The 25,702-nt window shown below is 37.2% G+C and overlaps 1 protein-coding gene across 1 annotated transcript; it reads left to right on the plus strand.

Annotated features, from left to right (window-relative positions):
• Positions 1-4,792: 4,792 nt before the first annotated feature.
• On the plus strand, positions 4,793-25,603 carry gpia (glucose-6-phosphate isomerase a). The gene is made up of 18 exons (XM_062420459.1): positions 4,793-5,063; positions 7,747-7,837; positions 10,575-10,643; positions 13,235-13,354; positions 13,518-13,601; positions 14,550-14,696; positions 15,048-15,119; positions 15,338-15,382; positions 16,075-16,128; positions 16,465-16,525; positions 17,919-17,962; positions 18,722-18,874; positions 19,536-19,665; positions 21,416-21,492; positions 22,493-22,621; positions 23,064-23,139; positions 24,334-24,400; positions 25,182-25,603. Exons 1-18 carry the CDS (start codon positions 4,945-4,947, stop codon positions 25,303-25,305), a joined length of 1,662 nt encoding a protein of 553 aa, XP_062276443.1. The 5' UTR covers positions 4,793-4,944; the 3' UTR covers positions 25,306-25,603.
• Positions 25,604-25,702: the final 99 nt, after the last annotated feature.

The following is a 25,702-nucleotide window of genomic DNA, read 5'->3' on the forward strand; positions in this document are numbered from 1 at the left end:
CCACAGTACAAGATACCGGAAGCTTTTTGGTTTGCTCCTGAAAGAGTCCAGTTTTAACTCTCCTGTTGTCCTCGAGATGGAAGGATGGAAGGAAAGACGGAAGGATGGAAGGAAGGAAGAAGGAAGGAAAGGAGGAAGGAAAGATGGAAGGAAGGAATGATGGAAGGGAGGAAGAAGGAAGGAAAGGAGGAAGGAACGATGGAAGGAAAGATTGAAGGATGGAAGGAAGGAAGGAATGATGGAAGGGAGGAAAGGAGAGAGTAAGGAAGGAAGGAAGGGAGGAAAGAAGGATGGAAGGGAGGAAGAAAGAAGGAAAGGAGGAAGGAACGATGGAAGGAAAGATGGAAGGAAGGAAGGAAGGAAGGAATGATGAAAGGGAGGAAAGGAGAGAGGAAGGAAGGGAGGAAAGAAGGATGGAAGGGAGGAGGAAAGGAGGGAGGAAGAAGGAAGGAAGGAAGGAAAGATGGAAGGATTGAATGAAGGATGGAAGGAAGGAAGGAAGGAAGGAAAGATGGAAGGAAGGAAGGAAAGAAAGATGGAAGGAAGGAAGGAAGTAAGGAATGAAGGAAGGAAGGAAAGGACAGAGTAAGGAAGGAAGGAAGGGAAGATAGAAGGAACAGTCAAAACAGATGGGGTCAATTTGACCCGGGAGGACGACACAAAGGTTAACTCATATCTCTTCAGGGTCTCAGTATATTTCCATTGCCTCATAAAGTCCATTTCTGTGTGTGAGAACAGTGCAAATACTCCATTTAACATAATTAAGATACAGTATTATGAGCACTAATCTTCCTCCATACTTCATACTGCCTCATATAAAGCTTGATTACTTTCACTTTACACAGTGAGAGCAGTGTCTCATATTACAGGCACTGAACTCCTTCCATACACACAGTCAGTCCCATTGTGCACAATCACTTCCTGTCTACATATTTAAAGGGGAAACTCACCTATTTTTCAACCATGACCCTGTTTTCCCCAATCTTTTTATGTCTTGATTGATTAGAGGGGACAACAGTATTTTGAAATTGGTCTATTACGGAGCGAGAGTGCTTCAGCTGGCAGCCAGTGAAATGGGCTGTGATGTAATCCTTTGTGGCATTAGGGCCCCATCATTGTACGTCTACTAAAAGTGCTTGTTTGTGCCCCTGACAGCCAGGCTCAGATTACATAAGTAATTCCCATATTCTTTTCTTTTGCTTCCTTCGCTGCAAATCAGAGCACAAACAACTTGGATTGGACTGTTACATGTGGTCGAAAATCCAGTCTCACACATGGTACTGTGTCATTTCTCCGTGTGACTTCTCGCCAGACAGACTCGTTGGGGATTCCTCCCAATGAAAGACCATGTGATGTGTGACCCCAATGTTTCCGATTAGTCATGTAGTGTGCAAACCACGACGACTTCAAGACTCCCGATTACATGACAGAAAGTTATATAGTGTGAACAATACAGCGAAACCGACGACTTTGAATGTTATAGTGTGTGATTGACGTAACTGATGTAGACAGAAGTAGCTCCACCTCCAGCAGCTACAACAGTAACATGCTGCTCTTACACTGATGCTTCACTATTAATAATCTAATGATGTCATAATAATAATATATCAGTCAGAGGACCAAACCACTACTTTACTGTAATACTGCATACTACATCACTATAATACTGCAGTACTTTTACTGTAATACTGCATACTACATCGCTCATAATACTGCAGTACTTTTACTGTAATACTGCATACTACATCGCTCATAATACTGCAGTACTTTTACTGTAATACTGCATACTACATCGCTCATAATACTGCAGTACTTTTACTGTAATACTGCATACTACATCGCTCATAATACTGCAGTACTTTTATTGTAATACTGCATACTACATCGCTCATAATACTGCAGTACTTTTACTGTTATACTGCATACTACATCGCTCATAATACTGCAGTACTTTTACTGTAATACTGCATACTACATCGCTCATAATTCTGCAGTACTTTTACTGTAATACTGCGTACTACATCGCTCATAATACTGCAGTACTTTTACTGTAATACTGCATACTACATCGCTCATAATACTGCAGTACTTTTACTGTTATACTGCATACTACATCGCTCATAATACTGCAGTACTTTTACTGTAATACTGCATACTACATCGCTCATAATACTGCAGTACTTTTACTGTTATACTGCATACTACATCGCTCATAATACTGCAGTACTTTTACTGTAATACTGCATACTACATCGCTCATAATACTGCAGTACTTTTACTGTAATACTGCGTACTACATCGCTCATAATACTGCAGTACTTTTACTGTAATACTGCATACTACATCGCTCATAATACTGCAGTACTTTTACTGTTATACTGCATACTACATCGCTCATAATACTGCAGTACTTTTACTGTAATACTGCATACTACATCGCTCATAATACTGCAGTACTTTTACTGTAATACTGCATACTACATCGCTCATAATACTGCAGTACTTTTACTGTAATACTGCATACTACATCGCTCATAATACTGCAGTACTTTTACTGTTATACTGCATACTACATCGCTCATAATACTGCAGTACTTTTACTGTAATACTGCATACTACATCGCTCATAATACTGCAGTACTTTTACTGTTATACTGCATACTACATCGCTCATAATACTGCAGTACTTTTACTGTAATACTGCATACTACATCGCTCATAATACTGCAGTACTTTTACTGTAATACTGCATACTACATCGCTCATAATACTGCAGTACTTTTACTGTTATACTGCATACTACATCGCTCATAATACTGCAGTACTTTTACTGTAATACTGCATACTACATCACTCATAATACTGCAGTACTTTTACTGTAATACTTTCAGTTCATTTTTCTGCTTCAGGATTAATCATGCAGGACTGTATTTTTTACATTGTTGTATTGGTTCTTTTACTTTAAGGACCAGTGTGTTGCGTTTAGGGCAGAAATGGAATAAAACATCCACAAGTATTCCTTAATTAGTGTGTAGTCACCCGAAAACAAGAATCATTGTGTTTTAATGAAACTCAATAACCTCATATGGACCCAGCCCTCCTGAGTGTGATATGTGTCAGTTTTTCAATGTCTGGTGGTGTTTGTGCAGTGTGTGTATGTATATTGTTCAATAATTGGTGGGGTTTTTGACAGATTGTGAAAACGAATGTCCACATGGGACAATAAAAGGCTATCTATCTATCTATCTATCTATCTATCTATCTATCTATCTATCTATCTATCTATCCATCTATCCATCTATCCATCCATCCATCTATCTATCTATCCATCTATCCATCCATCCATCCATCTATCTATCTATCTATCTATCTATCTATCTATCTATCTATCTATCTATCTATCTATCTATCTATCTATCTATCTATCTATCTATCTATCTATCTATCTATCTATCTATCTATCTATCTATCTATCTATCTATCTATCCATCCATCCATCCATCCATCTATCTATCTATCTATCTATCTATCTTTAATTTACCTTAGAATGAGTCCTTTATAATCGACGCAGGGAGAGGGTTCTCTACCATGGAGCCCAAACATGGATGTTTTATAAGAGCTGGATACCGGACCAAAGATGGCCGCAAAAAAAGGTTCTAGCTATCAGGTTTGTCGACTGAATATGTGCAGCAGAGTTTCCCCTGTTTGCTCCACCCATGAGTTTCCACTTGAGCCAAAGACTTTACACTGTGGTTTTAAAACTTCAAACTTCAAATAATAAATAAAAACCTTAAACATTTTTGAAACACAGATTTTAAAATAATCAACCTCCATAGATTCTCCTACATGCGTCAAAGGGTAGGGGAGAGTATAGGGCTGGTTATTGGTACTCAAAGGTATCGACCGAAATAAATCAATACCAAGTAGTACTGAAACGTCTCCCGTCAAACGATACCTGCAATCCATCCTTTTTTTGTACCCAGAGCTGGAAAATATGATTATTTGTACGGACTTGCTCACAACCAATCAATGCAAGTGTTCTTTGATTTAATGCGACGTGATTGGCCCATTTTGAAGACTTTAAAAATACATTTGTGTAGAAATCAAATCATTTCGATGTGGAGGAGTGGAGGCATTTTATGCAATGTAATGCTTCTATTCACATGATGGGTATTGAATGAAGTACTCTGTTTAGTATCAGTATCACATTAAACATACTTGGATTGGTACTGGTATCATTTTTTAAATACCCAGCCCTACAGACATCTGTTTTTTTAATGGTGGTATATTTGGGTGCAAGGCTGACAAGGCAGACATCCATGTTGCAATGTCATATTTCTACAGTAGCCCAAAATGGACAAACTAAACACTGACTCTAGATAGGGGCTTTTACATTGTTCCATTTATCCTCCTACATGCTTAAAAAGTGGAGGTTATTAAATTGGTTGCAATCTGCAGCCTCGCCACTAGGTGTCACTAAATCTCACACACTGCACACCTTTAAGTAAAGCATCTAAATACTTCTTACAGCACCTATAGTCACTAATCTGCTTCCATACTTACGTTCAAGATCCATAATCGTGATCACTTCCACTCTGCATATTTATGGCACGCAGTCTGTGTAGCATTGACACTAATCTGCCTCCATACTTACATTCAGTCTCCCATACTGTATGTCGGTACACGGGGAGGAGCTGCATGTGTGTGAGCCAGCAGGAGGGGGCGAGGCCTTGTCTTGCCATTGGTGCAGACTTGTATAACCACCTCTGTGTGTCACTGTGGTAGCTCCATCCTGCACTCCTTTATCTGCATGCACCAGGGGCATCTACACCAGTCCACCGCCGCAAGAGGTTGGAGTATCACGGGGCGCTGCTGCAGAGTAACCACCACCAATACCACCAATATACCACCATCAACACCATCAACACCATCAATACCACCATCATGGCTCTAACAAGCGACCCCAGCTACAAGAAGCTGGAGCAGTGGTACAAATCTAACGCTGGCAGCCTCAACATGAGAGCCATGTTTGACGCCGACAAGGACAGATTCAGCAAATTCAGGTTTGGAAAAACTTACATAATTGATTAAAAGGAATAAAGAAGGAGGTGAAAGTGGAGGCGATGAGGATATAAATGGGAGAGGAGTTGGGGGGTAAAAGTGGGCGTGATGCTGTGTTTGAGTTGCACTTTCTTTTTTTTAAAGGGGGAGAAGAGACATGACAGACACACACTGAAGCTATAAGGTGTAATATAGCAAATATAACTGTTTAAATTAGTTTAATATCTTTAATTCAATGCATATCATTCTTTAATTCACATGCACAGCGCTGCAATGTTGCACACTCCTCTACTTTTGAGTCGCAAGGTCATCCTTTTTCGGATATCAGCACTTCCTCTTGCATGTATTTCCTAATTGGATACAATCCCATTTTACACATATCAGACGTGCGTCGACTCGTCTGTCTGGGGGAAATCTTTTGCTTTGTTTGCAGTAAAATGAAAAAAACAAAATCTCCCAGGAAAAAAGGAGTGACAAGGCCTCGGTGTCGACTCATATTAAAACAACCACTACAGCTAAAGTTAGCTCGGCTGCTAATGTCACATGCATCCATTATCGGACAGGATCGGATCGTGCTTTTAGATGAAGTTAAACAAGTGTGGTGTTGCTTATATTAAAACATGTTGGTTTATATTGTAGGTTTTAAGGATAGGTTTTTAAAGATTGGACACTTGTTGTTTTTATTGTGTCTGATAAATAATCAATAATGCATGCATGGCTTTATATAAACGAGGTTGCACCCGGTGGTAGGGTTAAAACTGCTCACTATCACTTCTTTAAACCAGATTTTATTCATTTGATCTCATATCAGCATCATTTATACTTTAAATCTCGTCTGTTTCTGTTTCATTTAGACGTCTTGATATGTTGCACAATTCATATTTAATGTTAATATCCGGTAAAGGACGGCAGGACAGCTAATTTACATTAAACCTGTTGCACTTTTATACTCCTTTTAATAATAATATATGAATTGAAAGTTAATTATAAATTCCATTATACTAATTAAAACGTGTTGGCACGGGTGTGTCCGATAATGGACGCTACGTGTTGCATTGAAGACACTTTTATTATCTATTTGCGCAGATTGGTGAAATCCTTTCATTCATATTTTTTTTACCGAGCAGTGATTAATTTGAATGAATACAGTAAAAGTGTATCAGCAGCAGGTTTGTGATGTTACGCTGGAGGCAGAGGGCTACGTGCAATGCGACACATCCGCATTACTACCAGAGGAAGCTCCACAGTCATCTGTTAAAGGAGGGTGGTACTAAAAAAATTACTCAAGTCTGCTATAAAACAGTAGTCAGGTTTCCATATGAAGGTTTTCCTCTCTGTAATCATTCCTCCTGTTCATACTGACTATTAAAAGATCTCCTTCAAAATGTGCTTTCAATGTAAAATGATGGATGAAGCTTCTATTGAGCTTCATCAGTGTGAGTTAGTCATATCAAGTGATATCTGACACATTTACAGTCTTTTTAGCATCAGATTCCCTCTTAGTGTTTCCTTGTTGAGCTGTGGTGTAACCATAGTAACACAAAGACTTTGGCACTAAAAACACTGTAACGTTGAAACATAGACGATGAAGATTTGACTCATTTTGGATAAAACTGAAGCTTCATAATAGCTTCAGATCAACTTTTTAATCCATTTTTCTTTTGCACAAAAGTTCCATAGTCCTCCTGTACATTATGAATCGATCTTCTAATGGTCAGTATGAACAGGAGGAATCATTACAGCAAGAAAAACACGGTTCAATGCTCATTTTGGCTCCATCCTTTCTTTCCATCTATCCATTTACTTTACCGTTTTATCCTCTGGAGGGTTGCGGGAGAGCTGGAACTGATCTCAGATCTGAGAGGGACAGGTTGTCAGTCAATCACAGCGCTGAAACACACAGAGACAATTATTCACACTTAAAGGCAATTTAGAGATGCCAATTAACCTAATATGCATGTTTTTATGGTATGTAGGAGGAAGCCAGAGCATCTCCACAGGCACGAGGAGAACATGCAAACTCCTATCAACAATTTTAATAGACTTTAGATATTTGTTTTTGTCATATTTGAACAATAACAAAATGTGGACTGAATGTGTCTTATTCTAGTATGAACAGGAGGAAAGATTACAGCATGGGAGAAACCAGTTTGAATGTTCATGCAGATACCTGACCTGTTATTTTAAGACACATTTATAAAATTGTGAACTTTATCCTTTTTTAATCTTCTGTGTGGATGTTTTCAGCAGTCGATGCAAACATCTGTTAACTACCTGTTCACAGACCGCAACGTTGCAGCATCGACTGCTGTGGCAACAGTGTGTGGAGAAAGTGTTTCTAGAGAAAGTGTTGGTTCAATTTAGTGCTGCAACTATTGATTATTTCCGTTATTGATTAATAGAGTAGTTGTTTGATCCATTAAATGTTTCCCAAAGCCCAAAATGATGTCCTCAAATGCCACAACCCCAAAATATTCACTTTATTATCACAATGGACTAAATAAAGGAGTAAATAATCACATTTTAGACATGTTTCTACTTAAAAAAACTACTAAAATGAATAATCAATTATCAGAATAGCAGGTGATTTAATTTAATAGTTAGCAGCTAATTTCATTTAATGATTGCAGCGTTAGTTAAATTTCTCTTTATGTGCTAAATGTTTGTGTAACTGTGTGTCGACAGCACGACTGTGGCGACAGACGATGGCGACATTCTGCTGGACTACTCCAAGAACCTCATCAACCAGGAAGTCATGGCCATGCTGCTCGACATGGTAACACACATATACACACACACACACACACACACACACTGCATGTACACACAGGGGACGGAAGCTGTCGCCTCTAATCAACGTTAAGCCCCTCCGCTCATTGTCTCTCGGCCTGAGCTTCAGTTAAATCCGACCGCTCCACGTGTACTGACCGTCGTCCTCATGACGCTCGTTAAACGGTTGTGACACTTGTAAACAATGCACCTGCTGTATATCTGCAGGTGAAGCTTCAACCTTTATTAAACTGGAGTAAAAAAGTTTTAAAAAAATGTATTAAACATGTTTTGAGTATAAAATGAAGCTAAATGTCAGAGAGCTGCAGTCCAGTTTATTCAGAGTGGATCCCTGATAACTGCAAATATCTTTATATGCTAAATATCCCAGATGAAGATCAATAATGTATTACAGAAGCAGCAGTTTTTAATATGAACATTTTATAGGATGTCACATGACTTTTTCTCTTTTTAAATGTGCTTATAAAGTCTTGTGTTGATCAGACTTAAATGACACTTCTGAAGCTCTAAATAATTAACTTAAAGGTGCAGTATGTAGGATTTAGCAGCATGTAGCAGCACAGATTTGACATAAATGGAATATAATATTCATAAATATGTTGAAATTGGTGTTTAATCACCTGGAAAATAAGAATCATCATTCTACGGTAGCTCAGAAAGGACAAATAAAACACTGGGTCTTGACTGCAGTCTGCAACATCATCACTAGATGCTACTAAATCCAACACGCTGCACCTTTTTAAGAGTAAAACACATCTTCTCTGATCATTGTGTCAGTGTGAAACTAAATTCTCCTCATTATATGATTTCTCTGACGTACCTCGTCTAACCAGCAGCTGCATTTAGTTTCCATTTAAGCCAATTTCCTGTTTATTCCTACTAATTTATATTGATTCATATACTCATAAATATATTTGATTCTTCTTGGTTTCACATGTTCATTATTCCTACAGATTTAAAGATTTCCCCTCAGATAAATTAGAAGGAAGTCTGCACAGTGTATCTCCCAATGCAGATGTAGTTTTATTGGAATAAGACAAACCTCCTTTATCCCATTTAAACTACATCTGCATTGGGAGTTACAGTATGCACACATTCTTCTTTTTTGCCTTTTTACAGATTTGGTTCTCTCTGGTTTAAAGTTTATTGTTCCAGATGTGCATGCTACCACAAAACTCTTACACAAATGAAATAAACATGAAAAAAAAGATAATTACATATGTTTCTTGCAGAATAACACCATTGAACTGTCAGTTCAATGGTATGAAAAGCTGCTGTTAAAAGTGACTTTTATACATGTGTCTGTTGGTAGGAGGAAGTTAGTTGATAAATGTGTCTTAATGCTGTTGTGTTATGCCACATTCACACGCAGAAAATAACCACTAACTACTTTTAAAAACTCCAGAAAATGTCAGAAGAATCATGTCCAGACATTTTCAACAGTTGCCCTTTAATACATGCAGCTCACAGCAGCAGGTTGTCAGTGTCAGACAGATCTGTTCTGTTTGGGTTTAGACGAGTGGTGCAGGAGGCAGGATATGATGTAAAAAGTACACTGTGGTTATAATTCAGCATTATTTAAAAAGATTTTAATCTGACATGAAACCACAGGAAGTCTTCTGTCTCTCCAGTCAGACCCAGTCAAAACCTTTCCTGCTGGATGTTTAAAGACGTCATATTTAAGTTTATGTTGTGCTTGTTGGACAGTTGTTTAACCCTCACATACTGTTCATATTCAGACTTTTCATAGTTTCCCCTCATAATTAGTCTCTACCAAATTTCTGCACAACAAATCTTGCATGAATATGTTATTAGTCAAAGATAAGAAGCTAGATTAATCCTTAATAAAGCTTTCAGAGAGAGTTTAGACTTCCTGTTTATTGAATAAAAACATGAACTATATTAAATGTGAAGAAAGCAACAGTATTTTTTGTTAATTTTTGAATAAATATGGGTCAAAAACTCAAAAAATAATATGTTTAAGCTGCACTTAAATGATTTTAAGGAGAAGTCATCAAATTTCAGGCTAAAATTAAGAAGTATTAAGAGTTTATTTAGAGCTTTCAAATGTAAAAATGGGTGAAATTTGACCCTGAACAGTATGTGAGGGTTGATAAATTGCTCGTATCGTCTCCATTAGTGCTGAATTTTGTTGCACTTACAGCAGCGAGCATCCACAGTACTTACACATTGGCTCAATCAGACATTACACAGAAGCCTGGAGGTAAAGTCAGGTCCAATCATACAGCTCCTCCAGGTAACATCCAGCACATTTCAGGACTGCAAACAGGCTTTTACTCTTCATTTGTTCTTATTTTTAGAGTTTGATAAACTCTTGCTGCTGGAAGATACAATGAAACAGGATTAGATTACACCATATTTTGAAAGAGGAAGTAAATGTCTGAACCACGTTGAGGGCAGAGCGTTGGCATTGTCCTGCAAGCTGTATGTTAACATCGGCGGGAATGTAGCAACACAAGTGAAGCATGCCTTCACACAAAAACCTCCCCAACACTTCCTCCTCACGACGAAGAAAAGGAAAGGATTGCTACAGATATGAAGTTTTGTCACAAGCACACACTGTTGCTGTAATATAAGCTCCATTGTTTGAGATATGAGGAGCAGATAAGATGTTGAACATGCCTCTGTGTCTGAGTAAAATGGGCTTTTTGTCTCTTTTTTTGTGTGTGTGTGTGTGTGTGTGTGTGTGTGTGTGTTCACAGGCCAAGTCGAGGGGAGTGGAGGAAGCCAGAGAGAAGATGTTCTCTGGAGAGAAAATCAACTTCACTGAGGTACTGACTGATGCATGAAGACAGATTTTAAATAAGTTCATGTGGTGGGGAAATGTTACAGAGAAAAAAAAGAGGAAGAAATCCACCTTTTATCAGCTCAGTATGTCCCAAAGGGAAGTTACATGTAACCTAACACACCTGCGGCCAACAAATTAGAGGTACAACGCTAGCTATGAACAGCTGAGCGTGCTAAAGGAAACACAACACCTGAAATAATAATGATAAATAACTTTATTCGTATAACCCCTCACACAAGAGATGCAGCTCACAGTGCTTTACAACAACATAAATAACATGCATGTGGGAGTGCTTCTTATAAAAAGGACATAAAAGCATCTCATGAGTTTCTGCTTTGCTCTCTTCTGATGGAACGAGGGATGAGTGGAAAAAAAAATCGATCCACTTAAGAATCATGAGTTTTATCTTATGCAAAAATAAGGCAGAAGACTGTAAGATGTTTTTAATTCATTTGTATTTAAATAAATAAAAAGCTGCATACTCTCTCTCACTTTTCTCTACTGGCAGTGACCAACATTAAGGTCCTTTTATCTTAACTGGTAGTTTTGTTGCATATTGATTTTCGGTGGTTTTAGGACATCAGTGCATGATTTAGCACAAAGTGTACTGCAGTAATGGAGTAAAAATAATGCCCCAATTTTTTATATATTCACTTTAGGATCAATTCTGAAACAAATCGATTGATAAAACATTAATATTTCCACCTCTGGATGAGACACATGTGAGTTTTTAAATCAGAACATAACGACAGAAGATCAATAATAGTTGTTAATGTTGGATCCACACATGGTTCTGAGCTGAACTCACTCAGATTCCTTCGAGTGAACACTGAAAACAACCAGAGGACAAAAGCTGAACTCATGGTGACTGAGCAGTGTGTGTGTGTGTGTGTGTGTGTGTGTGTGTGTGTGTGTGTGTGTGTGTGTGTGTGTGTGTGTGTGTGTGTGTGTGTGTGTGTGTGTGTGTGTGTGTGTGTGTGTGTGTGTGTGTGTGTGTGTGTGTGTGTGTGTGTGTGTGTGTGTGTGTGTGTGTGTGTGTGTGTGTGTGTGTGTGTGTGTGTGTGTGTGTGTGTTGCTTAGTCATTCAGGGGAACCTCCCCCCTACACACACACACAAAGGTCGTGATGCAATGTCGTTGCGTAACAGCATCGTCCTCGGTGACATTGCAGTTTGTAAAAAAACACACTTTGATTTATGAGTGGATTTGAAACCGCAAACACGTCATATTTTTATTGTCAATTTTTATTATAAATCTATTGTTTCCTCTGATTAATCATTTATTATCCTTCATGATTTTCTTCATGTCAGACCAACTCTTGACACAATCTCTTGCTGTCGTTCTTTGTGTTTGATCCATTCAGATGTCACAATAAAATCACAGTCTCCTAAAGATCCAATAATCAGTCTGAAAAACAAAATTATATTTAAAATATTCAAACAGAAAAGAAGAAAATCTTTATGAATCAGACACTGGCACCAGAGTATATTGATTTAAATCAATTGTAACTAAATAAATAAATACATTAACCATTTATCTAGCCCTGCAACTATTAGTCAATGGACAGAAAATTAATCGCCAACTATTTTGAGGGTAGATTATTCATTTTTAGTCGTAAAAAGCCCAGATTCTGGTTTCTTTAGTCCTCTATGACACTAAACTAAAGAAACCATTTTAATAGATCATCTCGGGCTTTAGACTCAGTGGTGGATGTTATTCACTATTCATAGAAACAGTAATTGACAGATTAATTCATAATGAAAACAATCTTTAGTTGCAGCCCTGCAATTATAAAAATAGCAGCAGCTTATTTTTCTAATTGATTTAATTGACTAATGGCTTCAGCTTGATTTACATGCATGAGTTACCTCCTAAATATAGTTTACATTGTCAGAGGCGTTTTAATGGCGGATGTTTATCAGGAATCAATGTGTGGATGATGTCAAAGAGAAAAGCTGATTCATGTGGATAAAATGTGCACATGTATGTATGTAAAGCTGTTACATCATCCAGAAGAGCAGAGCAGTCAGTCATGAACATTTTATTAAAGGGAAATAATTCTTCTTCTTTTTCTTCTTCTTCTTCTTTTACTACTACTACTAACAATGATGGAAGAACCTGAACTGTGTCTTCTTCTGTTGTATTTTTGACAGAGTAGATCTGATCGATAAACATGAACTCACCAGTAATCACAGGGGTTGCCACAGCAACCAAAACTGAAACGTTATAGTTTATAAAATGTCTAAAATAATGACAATCTCTCCTCTGTTAGTTACTCTATCAAAAGTGATTTCTATAAATGTGGTTGTCCAAAACATACAGTGACTTTAAGATGAGCAAAGTCTCATATTTTAGAAGCTGCATGATTTGATATTTAAACATAATAAATGACTTATTTTATCATAAGTGATTATTGATCAATTCTTTGTGAATTAATAATAAATAAATGATTCGCCTCCAGATGTAATGAAACCTGCAGGTGGTTAAATATTAAATATTAAACATTAGTATGTATAGAAATCAATAAACTGCATTATACCTGACGTGTGTGTGTGTGTGTGTGTGTGTGTTGCAGGGTCGCGCTGTGCTCCACATCGCCCTGCGTAACCGCTCAAACACGCCCATCAACGTGGAAGGTAAAGACGTGATGCCAGAGGTCAACCGAGTGCTGGAGAAGATGAAGGCCTTCTGTCATGTGAGTAGTGTTTATGTTAATGTGTGTTTATGTGTGTGGTGTGTAAAGTATATTATTACACACAGTCAGACGTAAAGGTCTTGACCTCTCTCTCTCTCTCTCTGTCTCTGTCTCTGTCTCTCTCTCTCTCTCTCTCTCTCTCTCTCTCATGTCGTGTTTACAGAAAGTACGCAGCGGTGAGTGGAAGGGCTTCAGCGGGAAATCCATCACTGACGTTGTGAACATCGGCATCGGGGGCTCTGACCTGGTGAGTGACCCGACAGACGGAGACCTCACATGTTCTGCTGTTTACACACACACACACACACACACACACACACACACACACACACACACACACACACACACACACACACACACACACACACAGCAAGGTGGAGACCAGTGTGAGCTTCAAAACATAGAGACATAGATATAGTAAAGTTATGGACTACAAAGTGTCAAATGAATGATCTCGTCTCCTGCCCTTTAATTTAAATTCTTATATAGATATGTATGTTTTTTGGATATGTAATTTCTTCTTTTTTGAACCTCTCCCAGACTTGTCATCCTTTTTTTTTATTGCTCTTACATGCACACTTCATCTCTCCCAGATTATACAAAGTTAATAAATCTTGTACATTGATGGACTGCAGAAGAGATGATACTACCTCTGTTTGTTATATGCTTGTATTGCTATCTGCAGTCCAAAATATATACATATATATATTTTAAATCAAAACATGTCACACATCTCGTCTTGAGCACATTTATTCACGTCAGATTTCCAGCTTTATTTCCTCCATCAGGGCGTCTCAGGCTGCTTCCATCAAGATTTTATACATTTACTAACGATGAGTATCTGATCTGATATGAGGTGATATCACTGAGCAGTAATGTCACTCTCAGCCCTCCGGTTGTTATTGCCGCCCTGTGTGCTCAAAGTCCGGTCTGTGACGCCCGTCAACTAGCAGACGTTGTAAAGTGACGTAATTCAAACAGCAGACAGACGATACAGACAAAGAGAAAATTAACAGGATAGCAAACACAACAACACTATAAAACCAGTAGTTTAAGCAGTTATATGAAATAAATATAAAAGTAACACATTAAACAGTTAAAATAAATAAAAAGATGTCTGTGTGTCAAATAAGAATTAAAATATCAAGGCTGAAACTTTTCTAACGTTTCCATGGTGACTCCGTGTTGCGTTCAGGGTCCTCTGATGGTGACGGAGGCTCTGAAGCCGTACTCCGCCGGCGGACCCAACGTCTGGTTCGTCTCCAACATCGACGGGACTCACATGGCCAAGACGCTCGCTCAGCTCACACCCGAGACCACGCTGTTCATCATCGCCTCCAAGGTGACGACACGCGCACACACACACACACACACTAGTTGCCAAATGATGTTAAATAGATCAATGAGCTGGTAACTCTTTAATTATAACACATAAATACACATTTACTGTGTTTTTTTGAAAGTAAACATCACATTCTTTTCTTTTCATTTGCAGTTTTTTTATTCTTTTATTTTATATTTTTCCTTTTTTTATGTTTGTCACTATTTCTAAGGGACTTAAAGAAAACATTAAAACATGGATATATGATTATTTACTTTATTTATACATGTTTATTTGAGTTTAATGACGAAAGGTTGATGTGTTTGTCTCACTTTGTGTTGTCTGAACCTTTTTTTTATGTGTTTTTTATAGACGTTCACCACTCAGGAGACCATCACCAACGCCGAGTCTGCCAGAGAGTGGTTCCTCAAGACAGCCAATGATGTGAGTGGATTTATGACTGACAGCCATTAAGAGGACAGAGATCGTTAAAGGAAATAGATGAAAGTTAAAGAGAGGAAATAAACACCTGCTCTGAGATAATCAAACATAATTCTTGGTCATATTTTAATATTCAGTTACTGTGTTTAGTTAATTACTTATATTTAATCTCTGATTCAGTGTCTCATTAAATCTTTCACCATCTTTTCTCCTCGTTGCAGAAATCTGCTGTCGCCAAGCATTTCGTGGCGCTGTCCACCAACGCAGTAAGTGTCCACTTTCAGTTTTATCATCTAATGAAATAGTTGATTTAGTCGCCTTTTTTGTCTCTTCGTGTCTGGAGAAGAGTTACAAGTCTTTTAACATCTATAAACCAGAAAGGCTGCAACTAAAACAAGACTTTAAAAGCTTTTCATGGCTCCTGGTTATAGTTCAGAGTTGCTCTTTTCTTTCTTCTTGTTATGCGTCTAATCTAGGCTGTGAAACATTTTATATCCTTGACACATTATGATTTCTGTGTCATTAATATCCTGTTAAAATATCATATCTATATTAAACATGGTTAAAGTTCTGTATCCGTTTGTTTTCCATATGTTATTTGCATTGTCTCATATTTCGGATTTGATTCCGGCTCGAACACATACGGATGTATTTTAGAAAAAGCAGTGGTGAAATTCGACACAACTATAGTTGTTATAGGCTGAACTGAGGGGGCTGCATAAAAGACCAGTATAAGATAAATAAGGAGATTTTAACTAATAATGCAAATATATTCCTGTCCAGCCTCAGATTATTAATATAGAGCTCAAATACGTCCACTTTAATGGAGTTTTATACAGTGCATGCATTGATTTCTGTCTAGATTTTAGTTAGTTTTGTGTTAATCCCTTTGTGGTTTGTTTTTAAATAAACTGTAGCTTTAAAATGATCTTCTCCTCTGCTCTCGTCTCTCCTCCAGGCCAAAGTGAAGGACTTCGGCATCGACACAGCCAACATGTTTGAGTTCTGGGATGTAAGTCTGTCATGCAACACTTAAAACATTCACTGCTGAGAATGATGCAGTGTTCTGGCCTGCAGTAAAGTACTAATGTGAACCTGCTCTTATTGTCCGTGTGCATGTGCAGCACGTGTAGAAGCAGGTGATTTTATTCTCTGTCTGTTTAACTGACCTGCTGCCTGAATATAAACTGAAACAAACCAGACAACAAACTGCATCATGGGAGGATTTAAAATGTCTAAATGACTTCTTCGTCTGTCATCCTGATGGCTTGTTTTTGCTGATGTCATGCTCTGCCTGCGCTCTGATTGGTGGAATGACTCTGTGATGTCACGTTTTGCTTGTCCTCAGTGGGTCGGAGGGCGTTACTCACTGTGGTCAGCCATCGGTCTGTCCATCGCTCTGCATATAGGTACGTCTAACACTCACTCCAGGGCTGAGTATTGAAGTATTGATCACTAATAATATTGATTCATGTCCATCAGAACTTTATCATCTCCGAAAAATCTGCTGAATCTTTTTATTGTGAAAGAATACAATTAATTTACATTTTATATTTAACCCTTACAAACTGATTCGGCCTCAAATTTGAACCCATTTTTACATTTAAGAGCTGTAAATACAAAATAACATTTATATACACATTTCTCATAGACTTCTCTTAATGTGACCCCTGAGTATTGATCTCTAATAATAATTATATTATTATATTTTCAATAAATCAACTGTATCAGAAAGCATCAATATGCTGAATTTTTCACCAAGATGTTGTTTTTTAATTTCCAATTTAATGAAGCTGAAAATATTTTTCTCTTTATTATTAAAGAATCCAAATAATTGACATATAATAACATTTTAAGAACGGTTGACATATTAAAAACTAAACATTAGCCTTAGTTTCAGCTGCAGTAGAACAAATATTTAATGTTTGGATAAAGTCCTGATGATGATGATGATGATGATGATGAAGATGAATATTTACTCATGTTTAGTTAATTATTTACAGCATGTTGTTGCATGATGTGACTTTATTATTTAAAAGTGTTTCTTTGTTATTAAAAACAAAAATAAAGAACAAGAGTAAAAGTATTGTGCTTTTGAGGTACTTTACTTGAGTATTTTCTACTTCATTACATTTCAAATATAAATATACTTTCTACTACACTACATTCATATGAGCAGATTTTACATATAAAACATGATTTGCCTCTAAAATAAAATTCTTTGTTCAATTCACAACATCTTCTGAAGTCAGTTTAGTCTGTAATTGAGTATTTAAAGTGTAACTGCACCTTTTAGATCTGAGTCTGACTCCAGACTGCATGACCTAAAAAAGTGTAAAAGGGGCTGAGAAGCTGAGTCATTATGTTTCCAGGTTGTCCGTCTGTCTGTCCGTCCCGATCTCATTAACACAATATCTCAGCAACGCTTCAAAGGATTTCCTTCACATTTGGCACAAACGTCCACTTGGACTCAGATATGAACAAATTAGATTTTGGTTCGTCTCAAAGGTCACTGTGACTTCACAAAACACATTATTTTGGCCATAACTCAAGAATTTATCCACTAATTATGAGAAAGTTTCACATCTAATAGGATAAAATGATGAAGGGATGACATGTTATATCCTAAAAGTTAATACCTTTTTTATTAAATCCATTCAAAGTCTTCACTATAAATATTATGAGTGAGGACAAACATGTATATAAGTTAGTTTTTGTTCATCATGTTTTTGAGTCTTTGAGGTTTTTTTATTGATCACTGTGCAGAAAACTAAACTATCATCACTTTGTTTTGTGTTTCAGGTTTTGAGAACTTTGAGCAGCTTCTTGCTGGAGCTCACTGGATGGTACGAGAACTTTTCCTTCTTCTCTTCTTTACGTTTATAATGTTTTATCTGCTGTTGTGTTTCATTGTGTCTTTTTACTTTATAAATAAGTTTCAGTCAGCAAACACCCAAAAATAAGACTTGAGACTGTTATATTTACATTTTTCTCATCTGAGCACAAGAAGTTTTAATGACTGAATCTATGAAAATGGGTTTTTATTATCAGTAGCAAAAAAGCTTCAGTTGTATCTATAAAAGATTCATTATTAAAATAAACTTTTATTTATTTGTAATAAGAAGTAAAATAAATGTTTGCAAAAATTGATATTCATGACAAAACAGGATTTAGGATTCATCAAACTAAATGAATTAAAATGAGTTAAAAGGTAAAAAGATCTACAAGAGTTTGATTTGATTCTATAAATAAGTAATTGATGCTTCAGTTCAGAACCAGTCTAAGTATTTAATATTAGAATATAGAGCTGATATTGATATTTTAAATACTAAAACCTGACATGTGTATGATTATATATCACCTATATTTAAGTTTTTCTATTTTTAAGAAGCACATAAACATGTTTGCTCAGATTTATGACATGCTGCAGGCAGAGATGATAATAAACTACACTGGAAATTAAATCATCTGAAATTACATCAATAAAATAAATATAACCACAGATAAGTTGAAAGAAAAAGGGCAATATTCTTCTGTTATATTCAAATAAAAACAAACCTTACTCTGTATTTTATTGTTTGTTTTTTTCACCGTCTCCTCTGCAGGACAATCATTTCCGCAGCGCCCCTCTGGAGCAGAACCTGCCCGTCCTTCTGGCCATTCTGGGCGTCTGGTACATCAACTTCTTCCAGGCGGAGACTCACGCTATGCTGCCCTACGACCAGTACATGCACCGCTTCGCTGCGTACTTCCAACAGGTCAGAGAGGAACCATCTGTTCACTGAGGAGGCTCAGCTTTCACATCACACATATTTAATAATGAGAAATAAAGTAGAATATAATGTTTATCGTCAGTGAACTTTCAGTGGCACATAAAAGAATAAAGAAGGAAATGACTACCAATAAAAGTTCAGCATAAAAAAAGATAAAAACACTCAAATGTAGAATAAATAGACTAATGAATTAATATATTGCACATTAATATTTTTGCACACCCCAGCAGGAGATTATTAATTGCATGAATCATGAATTATTTCAGTGTTATTTAATAGAAGTCAGTTCAATTTTATATCATTAGAAGTGCTTCACTAAAAAAAAGCAAAAACAGAAAACATAAGAAATTTAAATAGCAGAAATGCAAATACAAAGAAGGTGAAAGTGACAGAAAGACCAATGAATGCATGTTAATAATAAAAACTAGTTTTTACTGGAGATTAACAGGAAGTCACTCAGATAGACGTATCGATAGTTTGGGAGCTCTGACAGCAAATCAGCAGTCTCCTTTTTATTAAGGATGAAAAATATGTTGTAAAGTTTATCTATCGGCTGATATATAAGATGTAAATGATCACTAGTATGATAGCATGACTAGCACTCTGTTATTATGACTAACGGTGAGTGCTGTGTTCGGGTCGGCAGGGCGACATGGAGTCCAACGGGAAGTACATCACCAAAGATGGCACCCGTGTCAACTACCACACCGGACCAATCGTTTGGGGCGAGCCCGGGACCAACGGACAGCACGCCTTCTACCAGCTCATCCACCAAGGTGACACAACTCACTCCATCATAACTTTAACTGTAACAGACGGAGAGACATCAAAGCACACACAGAGTCACTCAGCAGCTCAAAAAAAGTATTTAAAAGTTGATGTGAAGCTAATATGAAGCTTCAGTCGTCCAAATGAGTCAAATCTTCATCTTCTATGTTTCAACGTTACAGTGTTTTTAGTAGCAAAGTCTTTGTGTTACTATGGTTACACCACAGCTCAACAGGGAAACACTAAGAGGGAATCTGATGCTAAAAAGACTGTAAATGTGTCAGATATCACTTGATATGACTAACTCACACTGATGAAGCTCAATAGAAGCTGATCATCTACTTTATAATGATTTAGTCCTCCATCACTTTACATTGAAAGCACATTTGAAGGTTTTAATAGTCAGTATGAACAGGAGGAATGATTACAGCGAGGGGAGAAAAAAAACCCTCTTTCACTGTTCATATGGACACCTGACAGACGCACATGAAAAACTGTGAATTTGTCCTTTTTAAGTCTTCAACAGCAAAATAAGTTTAAAGTCTATGAGTGATGCAATCTGAGAGAGAACAAGTCTTTCAGGCTCCTTTAAGCTTTAAACTCACCTCTGCTCTCTCTGCCAAATATCAGCAAGCATTGGTGTGTCTTTCAGTAAACATCCTGTATGTCTGAAGTAGAGCTGCACCTAACCCAACTAGTTTGAAACTTGATTCATTCTCCGATTCCAGCTTCTCAAATGTGAATATTTTCAGCTTTCTTTTAGTCCTCTATTACAGTAAAGTGAACTAATCTTTGTGTTGTGGAGTGTTAGAGTTGGGATGAACATTTTAAGATGTCATTTTGACATTTTATAGACAAATAACTAATCGATCAATCAAGAAAATAATCATTAGTAGCAGCCCCAGTCTGAATGAAGCTGTGAGGAACATTTAATTAAAACTCTCCTCTCTCTGAATGACAGCTTCTCAAATGTGAATATTTTCTGGTTCCTTTTTAGTCTTCTGTTACAAAACATTTTGACATTTTAAGATGTCATCTTGAGCTTTGGGAAACATTTTTCACTATTTTCTGACATTTTATAGACCAATTAACTAATCACTAGTTGCAGCCCCAGTCTGAATGAAGCTGTGAGGATTATGAATGTAAAACTCTGAACAAAAGAAAGCATCATTTAACAGCAGAAACGTTAAATATCGTGGGTCTGAACAGGGCTCCACATACACTCAAGAAATACAGAAAGATCTCTTTAAAACTTGAGACAGTCATCATGTTATTATAGTTAACTCAAACTAAACTGAATTGAAGATTAAATCAGCTTAGTTTTAGTTTTCTTTTCGTTTTCTCCATTTTTACTGTATTTCTGTTCAGTTTGACTTGTTGTAATACCGGGCTAGTACCACTAGGTGGCAGCATAGCGGACGCCGCATAATGCAGCATTTATGATTTTCTAGAAAGAAGTTGTTTCAGGCAGAAAACGTCACAGCTCAATATGGGAATATTTTAACTAAGAACCTGCAGTAGATTAAAGTAAAAGTGATGGGGACATTTGTGGGATAAAAGGGAAAAATCCCACTAAGCAGGAGACCACAAACACAGCAAATTTTATCTCACCATCAGCATTATTTCAACCTTTTCAGCTTCTACTAATCAAGGCTTTCCTCCTAATACCTGGAAAACTCAATAAAAACTAACTAATAATCTGTAATTAATCAGGCTGTTGTCATTAAAGAGTTAACAGACTTGTTCTCATCTCTTCAGGCACTCGTATGATTCCTGCCGACTTCCTCATTCCTGCTCAGACACAGCATCCAATCAGGAACAACCTCCACCACAAGGTAACGCTCACTGTGTGTGTGTGTGTGTGTGTCTGTGTGTCCATATCTGATGTAGAAACACTCTGCTGTCGACACCGAACACACACAGAGAAAAAAAAAACAGCTCCTGTTACACAAGAAGTGAATTATCAGCTGAACGTGATAACGGTCCGAGTTTGACTCTCAGCTTCTCTTCTTATTAAAGATAAAGACAGAAATATGTCTGCTTTTATTATCAAGAAGCTGCTCTGAGTTTCAACACGTTATCGACACGGTTTCTAAACGTGTGTTCGACCTCTGTGTGCTTTTATTTTCAACCTAAGGAGTTGAAAGCAGTTTCAACTTAAATGGAGCTCACATTTTAACAGAAAAGTATCCAAATAAAACGTAGAAAAAGCTTGTTTCCAGCCAGTTGAGTGAATATTAGTCCTTGATTTTTTTTTCAGTTATCATTTTTAACTCATTGGAGCCAAAACAGCAATGTGTACTGATCTACTTACAAGTGTTGTTATATCTTATTCTTCTGTCGTTCTTTTAAAAACTATTAAAAACATGTCAGTGAGCCACATCGCTGCTCTGGGTCACATGTTCCTTGGTCCCTGAAGACACTGGATATCGTAGTTAGTTTAGAAATGTCTCCAAAGATTAATACCAGGGATAAGATTGTAAAGAGAAGTTCCTCCTTTTGTAGAGATAATACTGTACTGGAGTGCATTAATTTATGTTATTAAGGTAAATCATATTTGTTTATTTTTGTTATGTCACTTTGCATTGTTATTGTGTATTATCTCTTATATAAGCCCAGAGTGGGTTTCTACCTCACCTGCACACGTTTTATTTTAATTTCACTATTCTTCTCTGACTTTTATTTTACATATGTGCAAAGAAAAGTGTTTCTAGTTGCACTCCATTAACATACATGAGGGGAGCAAAAATATAAGCAGCATAATAACAGAACCGTTAAAAGTGAATCTGCTCAGATGTCTCATGTCTCATGTCTCGTGTTTCTCGTGTGTTTCAGATCCTGGCGGCGAACTTCCTGGCCCAGACAGAAGCTCTGATGAAGGGTAAAACTTCAGACGAGGCTCGTAAGGAGCTGGAGGCCGGCGGCATGAAAGGAGAAGCTCTGGACAAGCTGCTGCCACACAAAGTAAGACCAACTGTCATAATGTCGGATTTCTGTTTTTATTATAGAGGAAATGTTTAATCTTTTCCTTTTCAGATAAAACATACTAAAGTCATTGTAAAATACATTTTTAAATATAAATAAATCATTATCAATTTTGTTTGTGGTCATCTGGCACAAAAACATATATTTATGATGTCAGCATATAATGTTTTTAACTTTAAGCACTTATTTTGTAAGTATAAGAGGTCAAGGGTCAATGTGAGACTATTAAACAAAAGTCTGTATAAAAGTGAAGGATTAGAGTTTGATGTTTGATGTTTTTTTTATTTTCATGCCTGACGTGTGTTGTTGAGGCCTGGAAGAAGATTGTTTTTGTTTTTAAATGTACCAAATGTGGACTGAAAGTGTAAAAGTTAAGATTTAAAACTCTTAAACTCTTTTTTTCCTTCTTTTTAAAATAAAGGTATTCGAAGGAAACAAGCCAAGCAACTCCATTGTATTCAAGAAGCTGAGTCCGTTCATGCTGGGAGCTCTGGTTGGTAAGTGGTGGCCGCTTTTTTTTATCATCTGAACTGAACACAGGAAACAAATACTGGCACTAAATCAGAAGTTTAATGAGCAGTTTTAGAGCTGAACAGTTTAAGTCAGTGAGTTTAGGGTTTAAATATTACACTTTGAGTCATAAATGAGTCAAATCTGAACAGACATAAAAACACGTGGTAGTAGATACATTGTGATTTACACATCATCATCTCTCAGTGAATCAGCATGAAACATTTGCCCATGTGCTTATAAATCACAGAAAAAAAGAGGTTTCAGATAATTCAGCATAGTTATACTATAATATAAATAAAAATAGACTGAAAACAGTGCTGGATCATAGCTAACTCACTGCACTGAATCCATTGCAATGTTATATTTCATCTTCACCCCCCAAAAACTGTATTGTCACTATTTGAAATTTGGCAGTAGTTTTGTCTAAGGTTGGTCCCACTGTCTGTAGTTTGATGCAGCTGAGTTGTATTAACCACAGGCAGCCACTAGGGGTCAGTGTCTGAAGTCAAACCTGCTGCACAGAATTAATTAATTACATTTTCTATTATTGTGCCATTTTATATAACTGATTCTGGCTTTTATCAATCTTTGGTTTATTTTTGGCACATAGTGCTGTGCTTATTTCCAAGCTACAGAGAGTAGAATAAATGACAATACATGTGACAAATTTACAGTCAAATCTTATCTAGGACGATGTATTTAATTTATCATTTAAACACTATAAATACATTTTATTTTAGCTCGGAGACCAATGAGAGGATTGTCAGTATGAAAGCTTAATGTCCTTAACATGTATTTAAATTTTGAAATATTGTATAAATAATAGCTCTGTGAAATTAAGCCTAAAAATTGTGCTGAACTGATTTCTGCATGTCAAGTGTTCACCCTCTAACATTCATATTCATTCTGTTTTAAACAAACTAACATGCATATATGCACACATATGGAAAGTTATATTAAAGGGAACAAAATGCAAAAAAAATAAAAATAAAGCAGTGAAAGGGGAATAATAGCTCATATCCAAAAAAAAATAAATGGTGAACTTACTTAAGTTGTATAAATACTTTTAAGACAGAAGTTCTTGTATTAAAGAATTCATCACAATAGAAAAAGTACCTGAACATTTACCAAGTGGTGTATCGTCACCCATCCGCTCATCCTGTTTGTTTGTTTTTCAGCCATGTACGAACACAAGATCTTCGTTCAGGGCACCATGTGGGACATCAACAGCTACGATCAGTGGGGGTAAGAAACTCACATTTACCTTCAAAAAACATGTTGAAACCAAGCTGGGAGTTCCGGTCCTCTGAAATGAGGCAAACGCAGAAGTAACTTAAAACTGCATTCTATCAAAAGGCCACCAGGGGTGGACAAACAGACCGTTTTGGTGTCAAAAGGACTTCCGTCTCTATACAAGTCAATGGAGAATTCACCAACTTCTCACTTGATTTCTAACCTCATTAAATGTTTTCAAAATGTGTTTATGGTCTCAATCGCTAGTTTAAAGCCTTCTTCAATGCAGTATGATGTTCATTTGTGAAATATTGGCCTCCCTGATTTTATATTTGACGATGAAGCAGGGTATGCATTAGGGCGTGGCTACAACGTGATTGACAGGTTCAGGAGGGCGCCTCTTGCTCCTGATGCCCATATAAGTAGAATCCGTGTTTTGTTTTGTTTTTACCCGGCATGCACCTGAAATGTTCAAGATGGCGCTGCTCAGATCTGAAACTATTCGCTTCCAAGCAGCAGTCCACAAACCAATGGGTGACGTCACGGATGTTAAGTCCATTTTATATACAGTCTATGGTTGAAACAGGAGAGCTTGATTAGTCTACTGACCTGATGCTGCTCCAGCTTCTCTCGCCTCAACAACTAGATATCTAATTAAATCCAAAATATGAAAAGTTTTACATTGTGGTGAGAAACCAGAAGATACTGATTTGTCAAAGTGCTAGCTGCTGAAAACAGAATGTGAGCTGCTCCTCACTGCTCAGTTTTAATGATAACTTCTCACTTCTCTCAGTGTTGAACTGGGGAAGCAGCTGGCCAAGAAGATCGAGCCAGAGCTGCAGGACGACTCTGAGGTCACCTCCCACGACTCCTCCACCAACGGCCTCATCAGCTTCCTGAAGAAGAACTTCGCCTGAATCTTCCTCGTCTTCATCCTTCCTCCTCACCGTGTACTCCTCATCGGCTGAATCCTCCACAGTCCTGTCCTCTGTCTGACCCGCGCGAACGAGCACTTTAATGTTTGTGATGATGTGTTGAATCTGTGTGAGACTCGACTTTACATGTAGACGTGTTTAATTTGGAAAGGGAATCAGTTGCTTTTATGTGGGAGTGCAGAGAATCGTCCCTCTAAACGTGCAGATATTGCTGTAGGTGACAACACACACTTCACATAGTCAGCACTGACTTTGAAATAAAGTCCTGTTTGTCACTGAATCAGCCTGTCTGGGGTGTTTTCTTTTAATATCTTTTTACATTTGAGCTTGGCACTGTCAGACTCCCCGGGGAACAGTGATGTGGTCGGGCAGTGCTGTC

Source organism: Scomber scombrus, chromosome 6 (assembly GCF_963691925.1).
Source record: "Scomber scombrus chromosome 6, fScoSco1.1, whole genome shotgun sequence".
Taxonomy (NCBI): Eukaryota; Metazoa; Chordata; class Actinopteri; order Scombriformes; family Scombridae; genus Scomber; species Scomber scombrus.